The 24,990-nt window shown below is 42.8% G+C and overlaps 1 protein-coding gene across 1 annotated transcript in view; it reads right to left on the bottom strand.

The window, feature by feature from the left end:
• The window catches only part of PGPEP1L (pyroglutamyl-peptidase I like), a 49,379-nt gene extending 30,940 nt beyond the window's left edge, over positions 1-18,439 (bottom strand). Inside the window, exons 1-2 of the mRNA XM_030873155.2 lie at positions 18,384-18,439; positions 11,202-11,254 (exon numbers count right to left, since the gene is read on the bottom strand). Coding sequence (XP_030729015.1) covers positions 11,202-11,254; positions 18,384-18,417 — 87 coding nt within the window. The 5' untranslated portion in view covers positions 18,418-18,439. The remainder of the gene's footprint in view (positions 1-11,201; positions 11,255-18,383) is intronic.
• Positions 18,440-24,990: the final 6,551 nt, after the last annotated feature.

Below are 24,990 nucleotides of genomic sequence, written 5' to 3'. Positions count from 1 at the left end.
GTAATGTGCCACCTGGAGGGGACCCTGGCACAGGAAAAGGATGCTGGGTGAAAACTAAGGAAATCGGAATAAACTATGGACTTCAGTTAATAATAATATATTAATACTGGTTCATTCATTGTGACAAATGTACCATACTAATGTATGATGTGTAAGATGTTAATGATAGGGGAAACTGGTGGTGGGGGAGTGTGTATATGGGAACTCTCTGTACTATCTTCACAACTTTTCTGTACATCTCAATGTATTTTTAAATAAAAACATAATTTAAAACGAACACAGGGCTTCCCTGGTGGCGCAGTGGTTGAGAGTCTGCCTGCCGATGCAGGGGACACGGGTTCGTGCCCCGGTCCGGGAAGATCCCACATGCCGCGGAGCGGCTGGGCCCGTGAGCCATGGCCGCTGAGCCTGCTCGTCCAGAGCCTGTGCTCCGCAATGGGAGAGGCCACAACAGTGAGAGGCCCGCGTACCGCAAAAAACAAACAAACAAACAAACACACAGAACACCAGTCAGAGAGTTTGCTCTACTTTGGCACCAGGAGGGAGTTGAGGACTCCACGTTTGCTGGGGGCAGGGGTGGGGGTGGGGGACCGCCAGTAAGACACTGGAAAGGTGCTGGTGTCATTTTAAAAGATCTTACTCTGCTTTTTCTGATTTGTCGTCCTGTCAATGTGGGGATGGATTTAGGGTGTAATGAGAAGTAAACATTTGACTCACTTGTCTGTAAATGTCAGGTTTTCCTCCAGATAAGCAGACTAAATGCATTTGCCTGAGTGCTTAATAAAAGCACGGTTTACAGGGAGGGCTGTGAAGCTACAGCAGACACTCCTCATGAGCACGGACTGGGAGGGGCTTCCTCCACCGAGGTGTGGGTTTCCTCTTCATCCTCGGGGGGTGGCCCTTGCGGCCAGGCTGCTTGTGTGGGCTCCCACTGCTATGGGAGCAAGCCTTCTGCCCAGGGCCAGGCTCTTCATCATGGGCTCACATATTCTCCATATCCTTGTGCCATTTCAAAATGAGGATACAAGGACAGTCTTACTTCAGGCTGTACAGGGGCCAGCATGAACTGGGGACAGTAATATGGCTACTTCTCTTCCAACCCATAAGATGGGTTCACACTACACAGTCACCGGATTAAAGAAATAAGGTGTAAGAAATCATGAAAAAGGGTTCAAGTGAGTTGGGGTTATCCAGCCTTCGAGGTCAAATTCCACACAACCCATCCAAGTGGTTGCCCTGGAAATGATTGGCACTGAGCTGGTTGCTATCACAGGTGAGGTCCCTGCACATTACAGGGAGATGTTGGGGTCTCCTTGTATCCTCATGCTGGTGACTTTTATCCCAGATCTTCCTGTATTAATCAAGAAAACAAAACAAACCCCACTGCGGGCCAGATTTGAAAAATGTCCAAAACTGTCTGTCATACGTATGGTCCGTTTTCCCCTAGGTTGGAAAAAGTTTTATCATGGGATTTTAGGAAAGAAAATAAAGCAGAATCAAAAGAAACAATTTACTTCTACTTGGAAAGGCAAGCAGTTACCTGCCTGTCCCTGAGTGTGGTCTGCACAACTCATCCTTCATTCTAAAGCATTCTTCAGCTTGGTGCTTCTTTTTCTCTTCTGATTCACTGCCTTTTGTTCTTTATTATTATGCTTTTTTAAAGCAACATGTAAGAAAGGCACAAAGCCACCTCATCTCTGGAGTATAGAGAAGCTATTCTGCATATCAAGTTGATCAAATCTGGCAAGAGCTCTGATCTCTTGGCCCCCCAGGCTGGGTTTATTTTAAGTGCAGTTATATAATATCCTAGCCCAACTGACCCAGGGTGTGTTTTACAAAACGCTTGTTTTATTTGCTGCCTTTCCAGGCTCAGGCGCTTCTAAAAGAGTTCAGGACATAATTTCTTTCGAAAGAATATGAGGTGGTACTGGCTCCAAAATGAAAGTGTTCAGAAACCAGGAGATAATGCTCAGCTATTGCATCAGTCGGGGGATGAGGCTTACGACTGGGGAGGGCAGGGTGCCCAGCACAGGCCAGCCTAGTGTTAAAGTCTTTGGTACATGCTGTTGGTAAACAGCGTTAAGTCACCCTTCTGGGAGTTTATAGGAGATGCCTTTGTTCATTGGGAACTTTCAGCATTTATATTATTTTTCTGTATTTTCCTTCTTTTAAAACAATCTTCCATTTAAGAGCAACCACAACAAAAATGCATTCAAGTTATTATTTAGAGGTGAAATAATCTCAGAGGTGAAATGCTGTTGAGTGTAGAACTGCACTCTTTTCCCTCTCTATCATTTCATACATCCCCACTTACAATGCCTGGCATGGAGTAGGCACTCATGAGACGTTGGTATTCACAAGGTTGACTTCCAGTGGGAGGATGCAGGAGGATAGAAAAGAATGACAATCATTCACGTATCCAGTCAACACATAGCCACTGGAAGGCTTGCTTCAGGCCAGGCCCTCTGTGGGGATGGGGGTATGTTGATGCTGGTCCCCACAGTGTGCTGCTTATACTGACTCTGGGAGCTGTGTGCCCTCTTGTGCATTATTTAGTCCATCTAAGCCTGTTTCTGTATCTGTATAATGGGTCCAATGTATATATCTGAACTAGCTTGGACCTTTGTCTTAATACCCCACTTAGATGATTAGCCTTACGACGGATGCTCTGTTGGCCATATGCTGGCACTTTCAGTGGATACTCCCAGGGAGGTCCCAAACCAGGATCAGAAGGTCTAACACTGAGCGGAGTCTACACACACATTAGTGGAGGTCACTGAATAACCATAGATGGTGCAGGAAGAGAGCCTGGTCTGAGGACTGAGAGTGAAGTAGCCTTTAAAGAGACTGCCAGTGCCTCTGCCCTGGAGCACAACACCAGAAAGAAGGAGAAAGAAGAAGCTATTGATGGATAGCAGGGACCCGTGGAGAAGGCAAATGGGTGGCAGAGGGCACCGAAGCTGGGCTTGGGTTTGCTTCCTCAACAGCTGGTAAGAAGGTTTCTGTTCTGGTCACATTGTGAGCAAGAAGACCAAGCAGCAGATCATCTTGTCTGTGTCTCAGGCACTGGCGGGAGAGCTTCAAAGACGGTAAAGATGAACTCATGACAGAAAGCCAGCCATGATGACGTGGATGTAGGGCTGAGGCATTTGGGTGAATAGCCTCACTTTGTTCACCCCTGGGTCACTGGGTAGTGGGTCTTGATATTTCTTGCGTTCTAAGAAGTTTAAAAGCCATTCCTTTTTTTTTTTTTCTGGCCATGCCACACGGCTTGCAGGATCTGTTTCCCAACCAGGGATTGAACCTGGGCCCCGGCAGTGAAAGCACCAAGTCTTAACCACTGGACAGCCAGGGAATTCCCTAAAAGCCATTCTTGTGCTGGAAGAGGTCCTCTTCTTCTGAACCAAGTGTTAATTTCCCCCAAGGGAAGAGCGAGGCAAGTGGGCTGAACCTGGACTTCACTCAGCAGGACCACCTGAGACTGGAATCTAGGCATGGCCATTTCATGGCACGTGTCCCCAGGCCAGATAGCCAACCTCTGAGCACACATTTCCTCACCTGCAAAATGGGAATAACAGTATCAACCTCTTTGGACTGTAGGAAGAATTCAGCAAGCCACTCTGCATGAAGTGTCTGGAGCACCCAGCGCATGGTGGTTTAGAGAATTTATTCCCTCTTGCCTTTACCCTGTCCTTCACTGCTGCTTCCAGATGGCCTTCCCAGTGACCTCCCAGGGGTGCAGCTTTTTCTCACTTTGCTTTAGGTTCCTTTCTTTCATACGTTCTCCAGAATGAAATTAATCTTTTCCTCTTCAGAGTCTCATAATGTAGCACTTCTCAGAATCTGCTCTGGGTTATAATTATCTTATTCATGAGCCATCTCCTCCCCCTACACAGGAACCCCTCTAGGGAACTGTGATATGAGAAAGAGTATATCTGGTCTTTGTCTCCAGTTCCAGGCAGAGAGCTTCAAAATTCTTGGCATTTCCAGAGCAACAGGAGTATCTTTGTTATGCTGCTGGGGTGCCTCATGGTGGTCCCTTGAAAGCTGCAGGATGGGATCTGGTCACCAGAAAAGCCAGCCACATGACTAGAGGGTGGGGACTTTCAGCTGCCTGACCTTCAGGGAGGGGAAGTAGACTGAAGTAGACTGAGTTCAATCACATGGCCAGTGATTTAACCAACCTTGCCTACACAATGAAGCTCCAATAAAAACTCTGCATGTGGAGGTTCCATGGCGCTTCCTGGTTGATGAATGCATTGATGTGCCAGAAGGGTGATGCACCCTGACTCCATGGGGAGAGGGCATGAAACTTCTGCATTTGGGACCCATCCAGAATTCAACCCATATGTATCCTTTATTTTAAAAAATTGTAAGTTTAGTGCTTTTCTGAGCTCTGTGTGTCATTCTAGCAAATTATCAAAACTGTGGGGGTCATGAAAATTCCTGAATTTTCCCAAAGCACAGGTGACCTGAGGACCCCTGAAATGCAGCTGGTGTCTGAAGCAGGGGCAGTCTTGCGGAGAACTTTGCCCTTAATCTGTGAAATTTGTGTGTACTCCAGGGGGTTAGTGTCAGAATTGTACTGCAGTATACCTGGCTGGGGTGGAATAGGAACAGGAAGAGATTCATGTGTTAGTAGACTGTCTTCCAAATCAGGAACTGAATAAATATAGGTTGAACTAAGAAGAGTTGACTTAATATTTTATATCCATAGCAACATTGTTATTTCTTTGGCCTTCCTCTGATTTGGGGCAACCCCTAATATTGGGGTCTTGGTGGCAGATAGAGCCTGGCTCCCCCCACAAATGCTGAAAAGGTCAGTCTCACTGTGGCCAGGTCAGGATCAACCAATCAGGCACACTCATCTTTGACTCTGAATCAGGAGCAAATCTCTCTGATAGAAGAAACATCCATCTTCCCAGGGTAACAGTAATGCCACTGGGAGTATGCAGCAGCCAGTGCCATTGGGACAAGCTACAATAACTAGTATTCAGCTGGACAACAACAGTGTATTCATCTACCTTGTTTCCTATGGGGTAATTTTTTGGTCCCTTTGATTAAAGTTTTGTTCATTTTTTCCTTATTCTGTTTTGTTTCCCTGCTCCCTTGGAAACCATATACTCTATTTCTACTCTTTCATAGTTACTCTTGAAATTTTGCCACACATATATAATTGGGATTTATCCCAGGGATGGAAGGATTTTTTCAATATCTGCAAATCAATCAATGTGATACACCACATTAACAAACTGAAGAATAAAAACCATATGATCATCTCAATAGATGCAGAAAAAGTTTTTGATAAAATTCAACATCCATTTATGATAAAACTCTCCAGAATGTGGGCGTAGAGGGAACATACCTCAGCATAATAAAGGCCATACATGACAAACCCACAGCAAACATCATACTCAATGGTGCAAATCTAAAAGCATTCCCTCTAAGATCAGGAACAAGATAAGGATGTCCCTCTTTCCCACTTTTATTCAATATTGTTTTGGAATTCCCAGCCACAGCAATCAGAGAAGCAAAACAAATAAAAGGAATCCAAACTGGAAAGGAAGAAGTGAAACTTCACTGTTTGCAATGACTATACATTGAAAATCCTAAAGATACCACCAGAAAACTACTAGAGCTCATCAATGAATTCAGTAAAGTTGCAGGATACAAAATTAATATACAGAAATCTGTTGCATTTCTATACACTAACAAGGAAACATCAGAAAGAGAAATTAAGGAAACAATTCCATTTACCATTTCATCAAAAAGAATAAAATATCTAGGAATAAACCTACCTAAGGAAACAAAACCTGTACTCAGAAAACTATAAGACACTGATGAAAGAAATGGAAGATGACACAAACAGATGGACAGATATAACATGTTCTTGAATTGGAAGAAACAATATTGTTAAAATGACCATACTACCCAAGGCAATCTAGATTCAATGCAATCCCTATCAAATTACCAATGGTATTTTTCACAGAACTAGAACCAAAAAATTTTAAAAAATTTGTATGGAAACACAAAAGACCCTGAATAGCCAAGACAATCTTGAGAAAGAAGAATGGAGCTGGAAGAATCATATTCTCTGACTTCACACTATACTATAAAGCTACATTAATCAAAACTGTATGGTACTGGCACAAAAACAGACATATAGATCAATGGAACAGGATAGAAAGCCCAGAAATAAACCCCTGCACTTATGGTCAATTAATCTACAACAAAGGAGGCAAAAATATACAATGGAGAAAAGACAGTCTCTTCAATAAGTGGTGCTGGGAAAACCTGACAGCTCCATGTAAAATAATGAAATTAAAACATTCTCCTGGGACTTCCCTGGTGGTCCAGGGGTTAAGACTCCATGCTTCCACTGTAGGGGGCGTGGGTTTGATCTCTGGCTGGGGAAGTTCCACATGCCGCCTGTGTGGTGTGGCTGAAAAAACAAAGAAAAGAAAAAAAGAACATTCTCTAATACCATATAAAAAAATAAACTGAAAATGCATTAAAGACCATAAAAGACCAGACACTATAAAATTGTAAGACCAGATACGATAAAACTCCTAGAGGAAAGCATAGGCAGATTGCTCTCTGACATAAATTGCAGCAATATATTTTTTGAATCCATCTCCTAATGTTAATAAAAGCAAAAAGAAACAAATGGCTAATTAAACTTAAAAGCTTTTGCACAGAAAAGGAAACCATAAACAAAATGAAAAGACAACCTACAGACTAGAGGAAAATATTTGCAAATGATGCAACCCACAGGGATTAATTTCCAAAATATACAAACAGCTCATACAGCTCAATATCAAAAAAACAAACAACCCAATCAAAAAATGGGCAGAAGACCTAAATAGACATTTCTCCAAAGAAGACATACAAATGCCCAACAGGAACATGAAAAGATGCTCAACATCACTAATTATTAGAGAAATGCAGATCAAAACTAAAATGAGGTACCACCTCACACCAGTCAGAATGGCCATCATCAGAAAGTCTACAAATAATAAATGCTGGGGAGGGTGTAGAGAAAGGGAAGCTTCTTACACTGTTGGTGGGAATAAATTGGTGCAGTCACTATGGAGAACAGTACAGAGGTTTCTTAAAAAACTAAAAATAGAGTTACCATATAAGCCAGCAATCCCACTCCTGGGCCTATATCCAGAAGAGACGAAAACTCTAATTCAAAAAGATACATGCACCCTAACGTTCATAGCAGCACTATTCACAATTGCCAAGACATGGAAACAACATAAGTGTCCACCAACAGATCAATGGTTAAAGAAGATATGGTACATATACACATGGAATATTACTCAGCCATAAAAAAGAATAAAATAATGCCATTTGCAGCAACACGGATGGACCTAGAGATTATCATACTAAGTGAAGTAAGTCAGACAGAGAAAGACAAATATCATATGATATCACTTGTATGTGGAATCTAAAAAAATGATACAAATGAACTTATTTATAAAATAGAAATGGACTCATAGACATAGAAAACAAATTTACAGTTACTAAAGGGGAAAGGTGGGGAGGGATAAATTAGGAGTTTGGGATTAAGATACACATCACTATATATATAAAATATATAAACAACAATGGCCTACTGTATATAGCAAAGGGAACTATATTCAATACCTTGTAATAACCTATAATGGAAAAGAATCTGAAAAAGAATATATATATATATTCAGCTATATATATACATATATACAATCGAATCACTTTGCCGTACACCTGAAACTAATACAACATTGTAAATCAACTATACTTCAATTAATATATATATTATATATAAATATAAATATATATAATTTAACAAAGTCTGAATTTGATATCAGGATGCCTGTCTATACAAGGGCCTCAGAAGACTTAAACTTCAATCACTCCTCTTAACTTCTATGCCTTCATTGTCCTATATTTTAGTTCAATCTTTTATTTTTAAACTTACAATTAGCCATTTATTATTATTATCATTGTTAACAAATAATGCTAGTTTAGATTTTACCTTTGGGCTCACAATTCCTCTTTGCATCTCACACCATCTTTCTGGGATAATTTTCCTTCCTTCTGAATGATATCCTTTACATGTTCCTTTAGGGTTGTGCCTGCTGGTAGTAAACTCTTGATGCTTGCTTTAATGAAAATGTCTTCATTTCATCCTTGTTTTGAAAAATAATTTTGCTGGGTATGCAATTTCAGGTTGACAATATTTTTCCAGCATTTTGATGATGTTACTCCACTGTTTTCTAGCTTTTATTGTTGTTTTTGAAAAATTTACTCTCAGTCTAATTGTATTGTCTTTTGTAGGTGACCTGTCTTTTCCCCCGACTACTTTCAAATCTCCTTGTCTTTGGTTTTCTGCAGTTTTCCCATGATGTGTATATGTATTGATTTTATTTGTTTTTGCTTGGTATATTTTATACTTCTTATCTCTGTGGATTTATGTCTTTCATCCAATTCTGCAATAGTCTCAACCATTACCTCTTTGGCTAGTGCTTTATTTCATTCATTCTCTCCTTATGGAACTCCAAATAAACATATGTTCAAATATCTCATTTTATTATCCATATTTCTTAATTTCTTTTTTCATTTCCTTGTCCATCTCTTTATGCTGCCCTTTAAACAATATCATCAGAGCTATCTTCTAGTTCATTAATTTTTCTTATCTGTTTCTAAACTGCCATTTACATGTATTTCACATACCATACAATTTACCCATTTAAAGTCTATAATTCATTGCCTTCTAGTATATTCACAGGGTTGTGCAACCATCACCACAGTCAATTTTAGAACATTTTCATCAACCCTAAAAAAAACCCATACCCATTAACAGTCATTCCCTATTTCCCCCAATCCCCCACTCACCTGCCCTAGGCAACCACTAATCTACTTTATGTCTCAATAGATTTGCTTCATCTGGACAGTCATCTAAATGTAATCATATAATATGTGGTCTTTGGTGAGTGGCATCTTTCACTTAGCATAATTCTAAACTGTCTTTTAAGTCATCTGTTAAATTCTTCACTTCAACAATTGTGTTTTAAATTTCTATAAGCTCTATTACTCCCTTTTTCAATTTGCCTAATCTTTTGATAGTTTTTGTGATTCTATCATTACTTCTTCAAGCATTCCATATATAATTATGTTACTTTCTGATAATATCTAGCAGAATGATTTAGAACCTCAAGTTTTTGAGGTTCTAAATCTGCTTCTGCTCATTCTTACTGAGGGTAGTTTGTTTCTTTGAATATTTGGTGATCTTTGATTGGAAATAAATGTTTAGTTTATCTTAGTTTGTGGAAAATCTAAGGTTTTAAATCCTCAAGAGAAATTGCATATGCTTTGCTGGGAGTCAGGGGTGCTAGAGACCACAGGATCTCCTTTCAAGGGTCTGGCTTACAGTAAGAGCCTTGGTTTCATTGTATCCCCTTTGCTAAAAACAATGTTGATAATGGCACGTGCCCCCCTGCCTTTTGTGTGTTAGGGTGGGGGTGCTGACCCTCACCCCTTCAGGCTGCAGCCCTGGGTATGTGTGATGTATTTCTGTGCATGGCATGACATATATGGGCTTTCCTTTACTACTACGTGTCCAGCAATGCACAGAAGTTCTACCTTATCTAGTTTATCTACAGGGGAAGGGCCGCTCAGAGCACCTAGTTTGCCATTCTACTACCTCTTCCTGGAAACCCCCAGTCTGCTTCTGTTTCTGCCCTGCTGCCCTGATTCTCCAGCTTTATTGGTGAATCTTGAGTCTACAAAATAATCCCCTCCCTCATTCCATTTCCTGTGTGGATCTCCAAAGTCCAATTCTATTTGCCTGCAACTGAGAAAACTGACTGGTAGAATAGCTTCTTAGTAATAAGAATGAAATTTGTGAGAACCAGCAGTTGCCCTGCCATGCTCTGAGGGCTTTATGGGTGTTAATACCTGTAGTCATCACAACCTTCCCATTTTACAGATAAGAAAACTGAGACACAAAAAGAAGGACTCAGGGACCATTTGGGATTCAGCAGAAAAAGTCCTGTTTTTCGAGGAACTGGCTGCAAACACCCAGGAACTCATAAAGCCCTGACCTTGCCTTTCTGGCATGTTGTGTGCAGCAGTGAGTCTTGGCAGTGAGTCTGGGGTTCTCTGAGTTTTTTTCCTGGTTGAAAAAAACCCAAGTTCTAACTCAAGAGTGGAGAGTTTCCTTGACCGCGTCTGTGTGGACAGGCTAAAAAATGAATGCTACAGTGGCTGCAAACGCATGATTCAAGTGGTTTTGCTGCATTTTCAGCTTGACTGGGTAACTCTGAGAACAGACTCAAGATCCTACCTTTGGCTTGATCCAACAGAAGCATGAAATTGATGGTCAAGTGTGAATAAGTAGCCAGCTGTGCTCTGAGCCTCTAAATGACACCGTGTGGGGACTGGTAGGAGTGGGGCAATTGCTTCAGGGAGGAGAGCTCTGTTCTATGGATGAGACCCCTCTTCACGCCCTGTCTGAGGACATGCTCTCTCCTGACTGCTTTCTTAACAATGAAGCTGTGCTCTGAGCCTCTAAATGACACCGCGTGGGGACTGGTAGGAGCGGGGCAATTGCTTCAGGGAGGAGAGCTCTGTTCTACGGATGAGACCCCTCTTCACGCCCTGTCTGAGGACATGCTCTCTCCTGGCTGCTTTCTTAAAAATGAAGCCATGTTGTTTATAATTATAACCATGTATTAAGCTCTTACCCTGTGCCAGGCACTATGCTTTAAAAAAGCTGCTTTTACAGACTTACTTGCTTCACACACATACCTCTTTTACTCCTCAGAACGACCCTGTAACATCAGCACTATTATCCTTCCATGTCATGAATGAGAACACCACGGCTGGGGGCAGTGACTTTCCTGACACTCCACAGCCAGAAGGGGTTCCCAGCTCTCAGGGCAGCAGAGCCTTCCTGGGCCACTCCCCATCCTTCCCAGGGGTGTCCCTTCAGCCTGTTTTCTTTACCACTGAGCCAGATGGGCCCCCTATGGGCAGGTGAGTCACAACCCAAGGACAAAAAGCTAGCTCGTGTCCCAGGGCACCCAGTGTGTGTTTTCTCCCCTCCCGTGTGGATCTGGTCACCAAGGAGCCTACGTGCTGGATTTTCTCAGAACCACAGAAGGAACCAGCTGGGTCGTGCGCTCCTGGGTCTGGGCTTAGAGGGTTTTTACCTTTACTGCTTCCCAGCTGGAATTCACCAGGTGCTGCCGGAAGGGCCCGAAACCTGAAACCAAAGAAAGCCTGGTTTCCTCAGTCCGTGCCTTGGGCCGAGGTGTCTCTGCTTCTGTGCTGCTCCCCGCACCTCCTTGGGGACCTCTTGTGATTCCCTGGGCCATCAAGGACTCCACACACCCCCTTTCTTGTGGAGGCTTGCAACCTTGCCCGTCTGGAAGCATTTTCCAAGTCCTCTTGTGTGAGGCATTGTAGGGGGGCCCTAAAGGAATGTGGGGCTGATCCACCACCAAGTAGGAGGGCTCGAGAAGGTGTGAGCACACATGTCCAGTTAAAATGCATGCTGTGTAGAGGGACCAGAAACACACCCATGTGAATATGCCCAGCTGTCTGTTAACAAAGGTGCAAAAGCAATTCAATGGAGAGGGACAGCCTTTTAACAAATGGGGCTGGATAAATCAGACACCTATAGGCAAAAAAAATGGATCCCTCAGCCTGCACTGTATACAAAAATTAATTCAAAATTGATCATGGACTTAAATGTAAAAACTAAACTTATAAAACTTTTTGGGGAAAAAAAAGGGAGAAAATCTTGGGACCTAGTGTTAGGCAAAGAGTCCATAGACTTGACACCAAGTGCGCGATCCATCAAAGTAAAAACTGATAAAGTGGACCTCATCAGAATGAAAACCTTTTGTTCTGCAAAAGACCCTGCTGAGAGGATGAAAAGATACTCTGCAGACAGTTGTAAATCACATATCTGACAAAGGCATTGTATGTAAATCGTATAAGAAAACTCTCAAAACTCAACTTTAAAAGACGGTCTAGGGACTTTTCTGGTGGCGCAGTGGTTAAGAATCCACCTGCCAATGCAGGAGACACGGGTTCGAGCCCTGGTCCGGGAAGATCCCACATGTCACAGAGCAATTAAGCCCATGCACCACAACTACTAAGCCTGCACTCTAGAGCCCACGAGCCACAACTACTGAGCCCGCATGCCACAACTTCTGAAGCCCGCGCACCTAGAGCCTGTGCTCCGCAACAAGAGAAGCCACTGCAGTGAGAAGCCTGTGCACCACAACGAAGAGTAGCCCCCGCTTGCCACAACTAGAGAAAGCCCACATGCAGCAATGAAGACCCAACACAGCCAAAAATAAAAAATTAATTAATTAAAAAGAAAAAAAAAGACAGTCCAGTTAGAAAACGGGCAAAAGACATGAAGAAACATTTCACTGAAGAGGATATACAGGTGGCAAATAAGCACATGAAAAACGTTTCAACATCATTAGCCATCAGGGAAATGCAAATTAAAATCACAATGAGGGCTTCCCTGGTGGTGCAGTGGTTAAGAGTCTGCCTGCCAATGCAGGGGACATGGGTTCGAGCCCTGGTCTGGGAGGATCCCACATGCCACAGAGCAACTGGGCCTGTGAGCCACAACTATTGAGCCTGCGCGTCTGGAGCCTGTGCTCCGCAACGAGAGGCCGCGATAGTGAGAGGTCCGCGCACAGTGATGAAGGGTGGCCCCCACTCACCACAACTCGAGAAAGCTCTTGCCAGAAATGAAGACCCAACACAGCCAAAAATAAATTAATTAATTAAAAAAAAAGCCATAAAATCACAATGAGATGTCACTACACTTCTCTCAGGGTGGCTAAAATAGAAATACTGGTAACACCCAAAGCTGACAAGGATGAAGAGGAACTAGGTCACACATACATTGTTGGTGGGAATGTAATGGTACTGCCACTCTGGGAAATGGTTTGACAGTTTCTTTTAAAATTGAAAGTGGACTTCCAAGCACTTGCACTGCTGGACATTTACCCCAGAGAAATGAAAACTTATTTTCACGCAGAAACTTGTACACAAATGTTCACTGCAGCTTTATTTGTAATAGCTCATAGCTAGAAACCAACTCAATGTCCTTCAATGAGTGAAAGGTTAAATAAACTGTGGTTCATCTAGATCACAGAATACTACTCAGCAGTGAAAAGAAAAAAGTAGAAACAACCCAAGTGTCCATCAACTGATGAATAAACAAAATATGGTATTACCCATACAATGGCATATTATTTGGCAATAAAAAGAAGTGTTATGTTACAACATGGATGAACCTTGAAAACATGCTCAGTGAACGAGGCCAGTCACAAAACTGTATGATTCCATTTATGTGAAATGTCCAGAAGTGGCAACCTATAAAGACAGAAAGTAGATTAGTGGTTGCCTAGAGCTTGACTCTGTGTGTGTGTGTGTGTGTGTGTGTGTGTGTGTGTGTGTGTGTGTGTGTGTGTGTATGTAGTGGGGGAGTGGGGATGAGGATTAGGGAGTCGAGTTTCTTTTGGGGGTAATGAAAATATTCTCAATTGACTGTGTTGAGAAACGCATAACTCTGTGACTACTAAAAGCCATTGAACTGTATGCTTTAAATGAGTGAATTGTATAGCATGAGAATTATATCTCAATAAAGCTGTTAAAAAATTGCTTTAAAAGTGAAGGAGGGCTTCCCTGGTGGCGCAGTGGTTGAGAGTCCGCCTGCCGATGCAGGGGACACGGGTTCGTGCCCCCGTCCGGGAAGATCCCACATGCCATGGAGCAGCTGGGCCCGTAAGCCATGGCCGCTGAGCCTGTGCATCCGGAGCCTGTGCTCCGCAACAGGAGAGGCCACAACAGTGAGAGGCCCATGTACCACAAAAAAAAAAAAAAAAGTGAAGGAATTATTGGTATAAACAACTTATAAGAAGCTCAAGGGAATTATGCTGAGTGAAAAAAAGCCAATCTCAAAAGGATACATACTGCATGATTCCATTTACCTTGGGCTGGCCAAAAAGTTCATTCGAGTTTTTCCATAAGCTCTTATGGGAAAACCTGAACGGATTTTTTGGCCAACCCAATATAATATTTGTAAATTATAATTTACATCTATAAACATAATTATAGAGATGAAGAACAGATTAATGGTTACCAGGAGTTAGAGCTGGGGGAAAAGGGTAGGTGTGGCTATAAAGGGGTAGTTCGAAGGAGCCTTGTGATATTGGTACAGTTATTTATCTTGACGGTGGTGGTTACACAAAGCTACACACGTGATAATACCACATAGAGTTATGCATGCATGTGCACGCACACACACACACACACACACATACACACTGAGTTATACCAATATCAGTATCTTAGCTTTGATATTGAAGATGTTAACATTGGAGGAGGCTGGGTGAAAGATGCAGAGGACCAGTCTATACATTTTCTTTGCAAATTCTTGTGAATCTATAATTATTTCAAAATTAAAAGTTTAAAAAAGTGTGAGATTTGGTCCAGCGTTTCTCAAATGCTAATACACATGTATATCTTATTAAAATGTAGAATCTGATTGGGCAGGTCTGGGGTGATGCTGGAGATTCTGAATTCCTAACAAGCTCCCCAGTGGTACTGATGCTACTGGCCCTTGGACCACACTTGGAATAGCAAGGCTTTGAACAACAACTAGGATCAGAATACAGAGCGGGGAGAGAAGATGGGTGGAGGTGGTTAGGGAAGTCTCCTGGAGGAGGTGGCGGTGACCCAGGACTTCATGGGGGAGGAGGAGGCAGAGAGGTTGGAGGGGCTGAGCCTGGGCAAGGTGAGACCCAGGAGAGGCCTCACTCTGGGAAGGAGCTTCTGGATGAGGTGTGTGGACGGAAGGGCTTGTTCCTAGAACTGGGAACACTTATTTACACTGTGTACTATTATGTAATTTAATTGCAATGAAGATTTCTAATAAAACGCAGTTAAACAGAATTTTGCTTTGGGGAGGACAGTAAACCTCCTCTGAGACTAGCTTAGGAAATGTTTCCTGCTGCCTGGGGAGAAGGACACCATCACCCTCTCAGTGTTGCAGCTGCTTATTTTTACGGCACCCACACCATGCAGTGACCCCGCCAAAGCTCAGGCCGTGGCGCAACAGCAGCCAAGAGTGGTCAGAGACCTCAGTGTCTGGGTTCAGGCTTCTGTTGTTGCATCTCAGCCCCACCACTTAGCAGCTGGGTGACGTTGAGCAAGTTACTTAGCTTCAGTGCCTTGATTTTCTCATCTGTAAAATGCACACTAATTATAATAATCTAAAAGGGTTGTTGTGCAGATTAAATGAATAAAACGGAGCATTTGCAATACTGCCTCAAACACAGGAAGCAGTGTCAGCGTTCTCCTTCATAGTTGTTATAGTTACATACCTCCTGGGACCTCTGGACAGATTAAACAATGCCATGTACAGCACGTATTGTTTCCAGAAGCTGGTAGATGCTAAACAAATGCTAAATCCTTTTATACTGTCTCTCTGGGCAGCGTGGGATGGGCTCCAGCTAGACCCTCACTCTGCCCTGATTCTCTCTGATCATTTGATGCCACCATTTCTCAGCCCCAACCCCCCTGCCTGGGCACCGTGCCTATCAGTCAGAGGCCCTGTCCTTACTTTTCCATGTTGAGATTTCATGTGTACTTTAGGCCTCTATTTCTCTCTCCAGAAATTGAGAGGTCTGTACTGGTATGTATGTGTGTATATATATATATATATATCTGCATATATATAGAAAGAGATTTATTATAAGGTATTGGCTCATGTGATTATGAGCCACAGGCTGGAGACCCAGGAAAGCCAGTGGAGTAAATTCCAGTCCAAGGCTGAAGGCCCGAGACCCAGGAGCACCAGTTTGAGAGCAGGAGAAGACTAATGTGCCGGATCATGCCTTCAGACAGAGAATTCAACCCTCCTCTGCTTTTTTATTCTATTCAGACCCTATTCAGACCCTTAATGGATTAGATGAGGCCCAGTCACACTGGAGAGAGCACTGCTTTACTGAGCCCACCGATTCAAATGCTAAGCTCTTCCAAAAACACCATCACAGACACATCCATATAACGTTTAACCAGATATCTGGGCACTCCGTGGCCCAGTCAAGTTGACACATGAAATTAACCATCACAAGCCTTTTAGGATGGTGTGGCTAGGAGGAGGGACCAGGACCCTGGGGGCCTCTTGCTTCATCTCTCCTTCAGTGTGGCCCATGCGCAGAGCTCAACAGTTCCTGCCTGGCCCCTGTAGGGGAGGCCAGCCGCTATCAAGTGGGCCTGTGACTGGTGGGCTCACTTCAGGGTGGGCACTGGGCTGCAGCTAGAGGTGACTTTCTCCAGCTCAGCTTTACCTGGAACCCAGCTGACGTTTTGAGTTCCATCTATCTGATTCCCGTGATGTATTTCTCAAATCATCAGATTCTGAGATGGTGAGGAGCTACAATTAAATACCTACCTCTGAAACCTCACCTCCACCCCAAACCCCGGACCTCAGGTCTTTAGAGCAGAAGTCAGTTCTGGAGAGGGCTGTGCCTCTGAAATTCTGGAACCTCTGGGTCTAGAGCACTAGCAAGTTTGACTCACAAAGGGTGAAACTTTCTCAGGGAATAGAAAAGTTTGGGACACGATGTCCCAGGAAGCTAGTGGTGTTTTCTGACTTTGACTGAATCTTACAGAATAAATAAGACTGGAGTTGCCAAGCAAAAAAGAAAAAAAAGGAAAATACTGAGATTAAGGAAAAATCACTGAGAAATCAGGTACCTCCTGGGATGACTGTAGGAATACTAAAAATGCAGTGACACCAGAAAAAATCACATGCTGCTTTAGAATCATATTCAGATCAGTGTATGCAGATCATTTCTTATCTGTTTTCAATTAGGCAAAACAACTCAGCAAATGAAGGTTTGAGGCTCTTGTTTTGCAGGGTCAAACCTTACACTTTAAACTTGGCAGGCCCTCGAGTGGAACTTGTGAAAAGGGGCTGGAGAAATCTCTTGGAATCAAGAGAGGCCCTCTGGAGGGAGGCAGGTTTTCTCACTCTCCCATTGTCATCATTTGGTGCCAGTCCGAATGTCTTGATCTTAAGGCAGTTTGTCAGAGCCCTTGTTCCCCCACCATCTGTCTACGTGCCAATTGTCTTAGTGAGATTTACACGTGAAGCAAAACCAATTAAACGAAAAGACTGCCCTTAGCAGCTCAGAGCATTTTTAATAAAGGAAGGCCACACTCTGGAAGTCAGTGAGTATTCCCAGATCGCAGCTGATTATCAGGTACTTCATCAAACAATCCAGAGTTTGCCAGCAAACCACAAGTTGACAGGACAGAGGCAGGGGTTGATGTGAGTCTAAGGCTTGCCCTGGTGCTTCAATATTCATATTTCATTTGTGACAAGTGTCACATTTATCAGGGGTACAGTTTCCTTAGGAATTCAAGGGTAATCTGAACCAATCTCTAATACCCAAAATAACACAAATGAGAACAAGGGAGATAAAAGGTTTTCGAAAGAACTTTCTTTTTCTCAGAAGGTTAACAGGAGTTTGATTATAGTCTGAAAATATTAAGATAGGTAACTTTCAATTTTCCACACACACAGGAACCCTTCTCTCTTCAATGTTTCCTTCATCCAACACAATTCAAAAAACTTAAAATATGCCAAATGTGTCTAAAAAGAAAGAGCTTTGTGAAGAAATCAAGCCCTCCAGGGACCAGCTGTGACAACGACTGGGGGTGTCTGGGGTTGATTTTGAATGTGCTGGTGAAAGGCAGGAGTGGGTGGCTACCATTCCTTCTGAGTTGACCTTCTGGTGTTCAAAGTCTCTAACTGGTGGCTCTCAGAGGGTGCTTAGAGTTCCCTGGGTGGCTAAAAGCCCTCTAGTTTTGTAGGGGAGCTATGTGCCCCTGTCGGGGTGGGCACTGTAGATGGACTGTCTCAGCCTTATTAGGCTCTGTTCTTTCTGAGTCCCCTGCTCCCCCTTCCTTGCTATGCAGCTGTACCCCAGTGGATGCCACATGGGCCCCAGACTCGGACAGACGGCGCCAGCCTCTGCCTCCCCCCTGATGGGCTGAAGGACAAGGTCTGAGCCTAAGCCACATGTGGGAACCTACTGTGTATGCCACTCAAGGGTTATTTGAAGTGAATGACAGGACAGAAACAGAAAAGCCTCTCTGTCCCCTGTTTTTTTTTTTTTTTTTTTTTAATAGGGCATAGCAGGAAGTTAGCTCCATCTGGAATTATTGGAACCACCAGTTGCCACTCTTTTTTCCCCATGAGGGAACTTTATGTCCAGGATCAGGCAAGTGCGCATTCCATGGTCAGGTTAAAAGCAGCAGCAAGTGGAAAAGCAGAAAAGTCGTCTTACCGGTCACCACCACGCAGCTGGACTGGGAATCCATGAAACCGGAGTTGGGAGGGCGCTTCTGCGCCTGCGCGGGTCAGAGGCCCGACCCTGGGCGCTCCGAGCGCCGCGCGCCCCTCCCGGCTGGTCGCGGGCCTCCCGCTGGGGTGGGGACCAACCACCCCGCCCCGCAGCGTTTTGGGGGCCCTGAAAGACTGAAGACTCTGGGGTGGGGGGGGGAGGGTGTAAGACAACCCCCCTCCGAAAGCAGAAATAGCCAGCTCAGGACGCACAGGCTGCGGCAACAGAAAAGTAGAAGGTCGGAGCGCCATCAGGGTCTTTCTGGCCACTTGGGGGCGGGGTCATTTTGTTGGTCGGTGTGTTCGAACGTGAGCCACGAGTCTGGCGACCAACTGTCTCAGTTTGCCTGGGACTGGGATAGGACGGGGTTAAAAGGTGCTGAAACCCGTACAGCCCCAGTGAGTCAGGATGGTGGGGACCTTACAAGTTGTTTTGTTTAGACCTTGGCTTGATGAAATTTGGTAGCTCTTGAAACCGATTTTGCAAAATATGTTTAAAAAAAAAAAGGAAAAAGAAACCAAAACCACAGATGAAGCTTATAGTTAAAAGTGATGGTTGAAAGCACCTGCTGCCTGTAAGCTGTGGCTCCGTAGGCAAGTTAACCTGTGCCCCATCCGCTTCTCCTTGCAGCGAAATGGGGATGATCGCAGCACCGCTTCCTGGGTGGAGTCTTACCCCTGCCCACTGTCCCCGTACCTCCCACAGCCCTGGGGGCAGAGGATCACTCGGCCAGCGGTGTCTGCTTGGGCTTCCCTGGCTGTGCTCTCACCGTCCCCAATTCTGCCTGCATCAGTGCTGAATAGGGCGCTTGGCTAGCTACAAGCACCACTAAATGCTTTCGCATGTCACCTGGCTCTGTAGCCCATTCCTCCTCCTTTTTGTGTCACAGTAACCAAAAGAGCTAACATTTGGGGCTAGTTATGCGACATCTTGACCTTTCAGACTATACTACTTAAAACAAACAAACACCTTTTTTAAAATTAAAAATACTTTTTACAAAAGCTGTCTAATAAGAGGTACAAAAACCATCATTCTCTTTCCCCATCTGGGCATGGCCATGAGAGGCTCCATCCAGGGGCGGCCAGGAGAACCCCACCAACCCCGGCATCATACTGCTTCCCCAGGTTCAGACTACTCCTTAATAGAGGGCGTGACCTCTTCTTAATTCCATCTTCTTAATTGGCCCCCTGATAAACAACACACCTTAATTGGGATTGCTTCCAAGGAACTAGAGTCCACCTGATGCCTTCCTGGGCCACTGAACAAACAGCCATTCCTTTTTTTTTTGCGGTACGCGGGCTTCTCGCTGTTGTGGCCTATCCCATTGCGGAGAACAGGCTCCGGACGCGCAGGCTTAGCGGCCATGACTCACGGGCCCAGCCGCTCCGCGGCATGTGGGATCTTCCCGGACCGGGGCACGAACCCGTATCCCCTGCATCGGCAGGAGGACTCTCGACCACTGCGCCACCAGGGAAGCCCCAGCCATTCCTTTTAATTGGCCCCTGGTGTGGGCTGCAGGCTTATTTACAGCAGAGAACAGGTGGGAAGAGGCATTTGCCCCCAGTGGCCTTCCCGTGCCTGCTGTGGGAAGATGGGGCCAGCTTGTTTTGCAGAGGATATAGAGAGCTTTGCATGTCACCCTATTTTGAGATTAGACAATACAAAATTACAAGTTTGAGAGCAATTAACCGGTTTCTCATATTCTCACGGTTGATGTTCCCCACCACCACCTCTGGTAAATGGCTCCCCTAGTTCATGTCACTCACCTAGTCCTTCTATCAAGAGGGCTTTGCTTGTTCATCACAGTTATAAACGAGGCGATTAGATCATTAGAAATGCCCACATTTGTTAAGTTGGTTGCTGCTAAGGTCAAATTCTGATATCAACATAACTAACGCGGTCTGAGTATCTAACTTGTTTACTAATGTTACTTACTAGTTTACTAATGTTAACTTATCAAACCTCAAAACAGACTCCTCAACTGCTAAGACTGTCCGTTTTTAACAGTGCTACTTTTCTGATAATGAAGCTTCAATTTTTACTTTTCTATGTTTTTCAGGATTTGACATGAGCCATTCCTATTTTAACTGCAACTGGGATGTGTCCTAGAATTTTCACTTTCCCATAATTCACTTATTATGTCCTAAAATTTCCTCTAATTTTGCAGTTAATGAAAAAGAAAATGAGAGACATAAACTATTTCGACTTAGCCACAGTGACATTTTCCCCACTTGAGGGAAAGACACACACACATTCTCATTCTCGAAAATGAGAACAATTCAGAGAAGTATGGATTTTGAGGTCTGACATTGGCACTTTTATTTCTTTTTCCACTGTAAAAACAAATGGTCTCTAACAATTGCCAATGTCAAACATAATCTTTAGGCCGATGAAATATAGTAAGCCTGAGAATGAATAGGGCAACTAAAGAGAGATGTCTTGTTTAACAAAAAGCACAGTGATCTTCCTTACAAGTTAGATTCCTGGGAGGAAAAATTTGTAATCATATTTGACTCTGGGATTAAGAGGGCAAGGTGTGACCCTCTCTCACTGAACCGGAAAGCAAGCAGCGGTATGCACGTGTTCTCACCAGGGAGGACAAATGGGGTTGCCAAGATGACAGTATCCCAAGGCCTAAAATATTTCTTGTTTTGAACCAAACATATAACGTTGTGGGGTTTGTTTTAAATTGCTTACTGGCAAGTTGTGACTTCCTGCTTAAGGAAGAAGGATTAAAAAGTTTGTTTATTGTCTTTGACACAAACAATTCTTGCAACATATTTTGTACACTTCACATAAATGAGATGTAATCAAACTGGTCAAATTCCTCTTGGGAGGTGGAGAATATAAATCAGCAAGAAGTACTGGTGGTTAAAATGATAATAATAACAACAACAGCAACACTCCTCTGTCAAACATCACTGCTTCCAAATCAGCTACTTACTCTACCATAAAACACAGAACTCCTAGCCAAACTGCCTCTTGTCAAAGCACTAACCAGTTCTCCAAAAATGTCAGTCTTCTAAGGTAGACTTTGGGAATCGCCCTCTCCTATTACTTTGCCTTTTCAGCTTAATAGTCCAACAGGGGTGGATACACAGTTTCCGTAAAGAAGTAGATGGTAAATATTTTAAGCTTTGTGGGCCATATGGATTTTCCAGCAGCCATAGATAATATGCAAATAAGCAGGCGTGCCAGTGTACCAATAATTATCTATGGATGCTGAAATTTGAATGTCCATGTGTCATAAACTATTATTCTTCTAATTTTTTTCAACTATCTACAAATGTGAAAATTATTCTAGTCCACAGGCTGCACAAAAATAGGCAGTGGGCTGGGTTGGGGCTGTGGGTTGTAGTTTGACAAACCCTGCCCTAGAATATAATTTTTCTCTGGTATGGAACATGATAGAGCTGGTGATAAAGTGACCTTGTGGTATACATGAACAAATTTTCAATTAAATGAGTAGATTTTAATTAAAATAAAACCAAGGATTAAGTAATTCAGAATGTTCCATCAAAAACCTCATTGCTTTCCTTTTTTTGTTAGGTTCACCCGGTGTTAAATTAGAAGAGCATTCTGAATAAATGTGGTAGACAGTTTTGTGTTCAAAATGATAGTATTTATGATTTTTACCACTGTGGAATTAGCTCATTGAAGCAGTTATCAATTAATATTTTTTCTCACCCATCTATGTGTAATTGCTAGTTGTCCTAGGCGAGATTAGGCTTCAACACCCAGGTAAGGAAGGATCCTGAAGCTGTACTTCATTTTTTTGGAGGATTCAGGTGCCATATATTCATGCCTTATTCATGCCATATATTCATCTTCCTACTAAAGCCTCGCTCTCAAATGCTTATGACATTTACTTATTTAAATATAAAAAATTTGAGACTTTTATAACATTCTGAAACAACCATTTAAAACTGGTTTAAAACAATGAGGGAATTGCTATGTGAGAGATCATATAATAATGCTGGGATTATCTTTAGCATTCCATGGGAAACTGGTATAGAAGATACAAGTTTTTATAACTTCACCTACGCAATATGAATTAATAGCTTGAAAAATTAGTGTTTTAAAATTTCTGACAGTCTGCTGTGATACATCATAGGTAATAGTTTCCTTACATTTTATAGGAGAAAGTTTTGCCTATATTTTTCTTCTGTCTTGTATTTTTCCCTTTGACTTTTGCTGTCTTGATTTTTTTTTTTTTTCCTAAGGACTACATTTCCTTGACTGAAAAGTAACAACTGCAGCTACAGGAATTGGTTTGTTTATTGAAATCCAGTAGCTTGCTAGCCCTATTGTTTAAATACTGTATTTTTCTTTTGAATTTCACAAATATCTTGGGAATGGCTAGAACAGTTGTGTTCTTAACACTGAGGAAATTCCTGTGTAGATAAATGAGGCCAGATGGAGGACGCATCAGAGCACTTAACCTCCTGGAATGAAGGGAGGACCATACTGAAAACATGCTCCAAGCCCCTATTTTCCGGTTTATATATATAAACAATATTTTTCATTTTTTCTTTGTTAGAGTTAAGGGCAATTTTGGTGTCAAAAATGAGTGCCATGTGCCTGAGTAAGTTTGAGCAAGATTTAGAAATCCAACAACTGATTTACAGACCATCTGATAGTCTACCTAGAAATTCTGTGATAATTGACTTTAGAAATTACTGGACCTCATAAAAGTGGCTGAATGTAAGACTGGCATTGACCCAAGCTAACGGTTTTCTTATATACCAGCAATAACTGATTGGTAAATCTAATTGAAGAAAAGAAAGAGCCATTCAAAATAGCTGGCAAATACCAGAAATATATAGGAATAAACCTAGCAAGGAATATATGAGATCCATTTGTAAGAACTGTAGAACTTTGGCCAAAAAAAAAAAAAAGATAAAAGTAACTCACATATCTGCTGACCTGAGGTGCCAGGTGCAGCCATTTTGCACTAGGAACTCTGGTCTGAAGCGCCAGGTAAGAAGCCTCTATGTTACACCCTATGAAACTAGACGAAGCAGGAAGGAAAAGTGAAAAAAAAGCTGCACTGATGAGACCGCAAGGGAAGACTACCTATTATCAAAGAAAGACTCCAATTCATCTCTACTTAAAAGGGGTTCTTGCTGCTCTGGCTGGCTGTCAGACCTGAGCCTCCGAGGTGGGAGAGCTGAGTCCAGGACATTGGACACCAGAGACCTCCCATTCCCACGTAATATCAATCAGTGGGAGCTCTCCCAGAAATCTCCGTCTCAACACTAAGACCCAGCTCCACCCAACGGCCAGCAAGAACCAGCGCTGGACACCCCCTGCCAAACAACTAGCAAGACAAGAACACAGCCACACCCATTAGCAGAGAAGCTGCCTAAAGTCATATTAAGTTCACAGACACCCTAAAACACACCACCAGACATGGACTTGCCCACCAGAAGAACAAGATCCAGCCCCACCCACCAGAACATAGGCACCAGTCCCCACTACCAGGAAGCCTACACAAGCCACTGAACAAATCTCACCCACTGGGGTCAGACACCAAAAATAACAAGAACTAAGAACTTGAAGCCTGTGAAAAGGAGACCCCAAACACACTAAGTAAGTTAAAATGAGAAGATAGAGAAATATGCAGCCGATGAAGGAGCAAGGTAAAAATCCATCAGACCAAACAAATGAAGAGGAAATAGGCAGTCTACCTGAAAAAGAATTCAGAGTAATTATAGTAAAGATGATCCCAAATCTTGGAAATAGAATGGAGAAAATAAAAGAAACGTTTAACAAGGATCTAGAGGAACAAAAGAGCAAACAAGCAATGATGAACAACACAATAAACGAAATTAAAAATTCTCTAGAAGGAATCAATAGCAGAATAACAGAGGCAGAAGAACGGATAAGTGACCTGGAAGATAAAATAGTGGAAATAATTACTGCAGAACAGAATAAAGAAAAAAGAATGAAAAGAATTGAGGACAGTCTCAGAGACCTCTGGGACAACATTAAAGGTACCAATATTCGAATTATAGGGGTCCCAGAATAAAAAGACAAAAAGAAAGGGTCTGAGAAAACATTTGAAGAGATTATAGTCAAAAACTTCCCTAACATGGGAAAGGAAATAGTCAATCGAGTCCAGAGGGCACAGAGAGTCCCATACAGGATAAATCCAAGGAGAAACACGCCACGACACACATTAATCAAACTATAAAAAATTAAAAATGAAGAAAGAGGTATGAAAAGCAGCAAGGGAAAAGAAACAAATAACATACAAGGAAATCCCCATAAGGTTAACAGCTGATCTTTCATCAGAAACTCTACAAGCCAGAGGGAGTGGCAGGGCATATTTAAAGTGATGAAAGGCTAGCTGATTCACTTTGTTATAAAGCAGAAACTAACACACCATTGTAAAGCAATTATACTCCAATAAAGATGTTAAATAAATAAATAAATAAATACAGTGATGAAAGGGAAAAACCTACAACCAAGATTACTCTACCCAGCAAGGATCTCATTCAGATTCAACAGAGAAATTAAAACCTTTACAGACAAGCAAACATTAGGA

Source organism: Globicephala melas, chromosome 2 (assembly GCF_963455315.2).
Source record: "Globicephala melas chromosome 2, mGloMel1.2, whole genome shotgun sequence".
Lineage (NCBI taxonomy): Eukaryota > Metazoa > Chordata > Mammalia > Artiodactyla > Delphinidae > Globicephala > Globicephala melas.
This window is presented reverse-complemented; position numbering and strand designations above follow the sequence as displayed.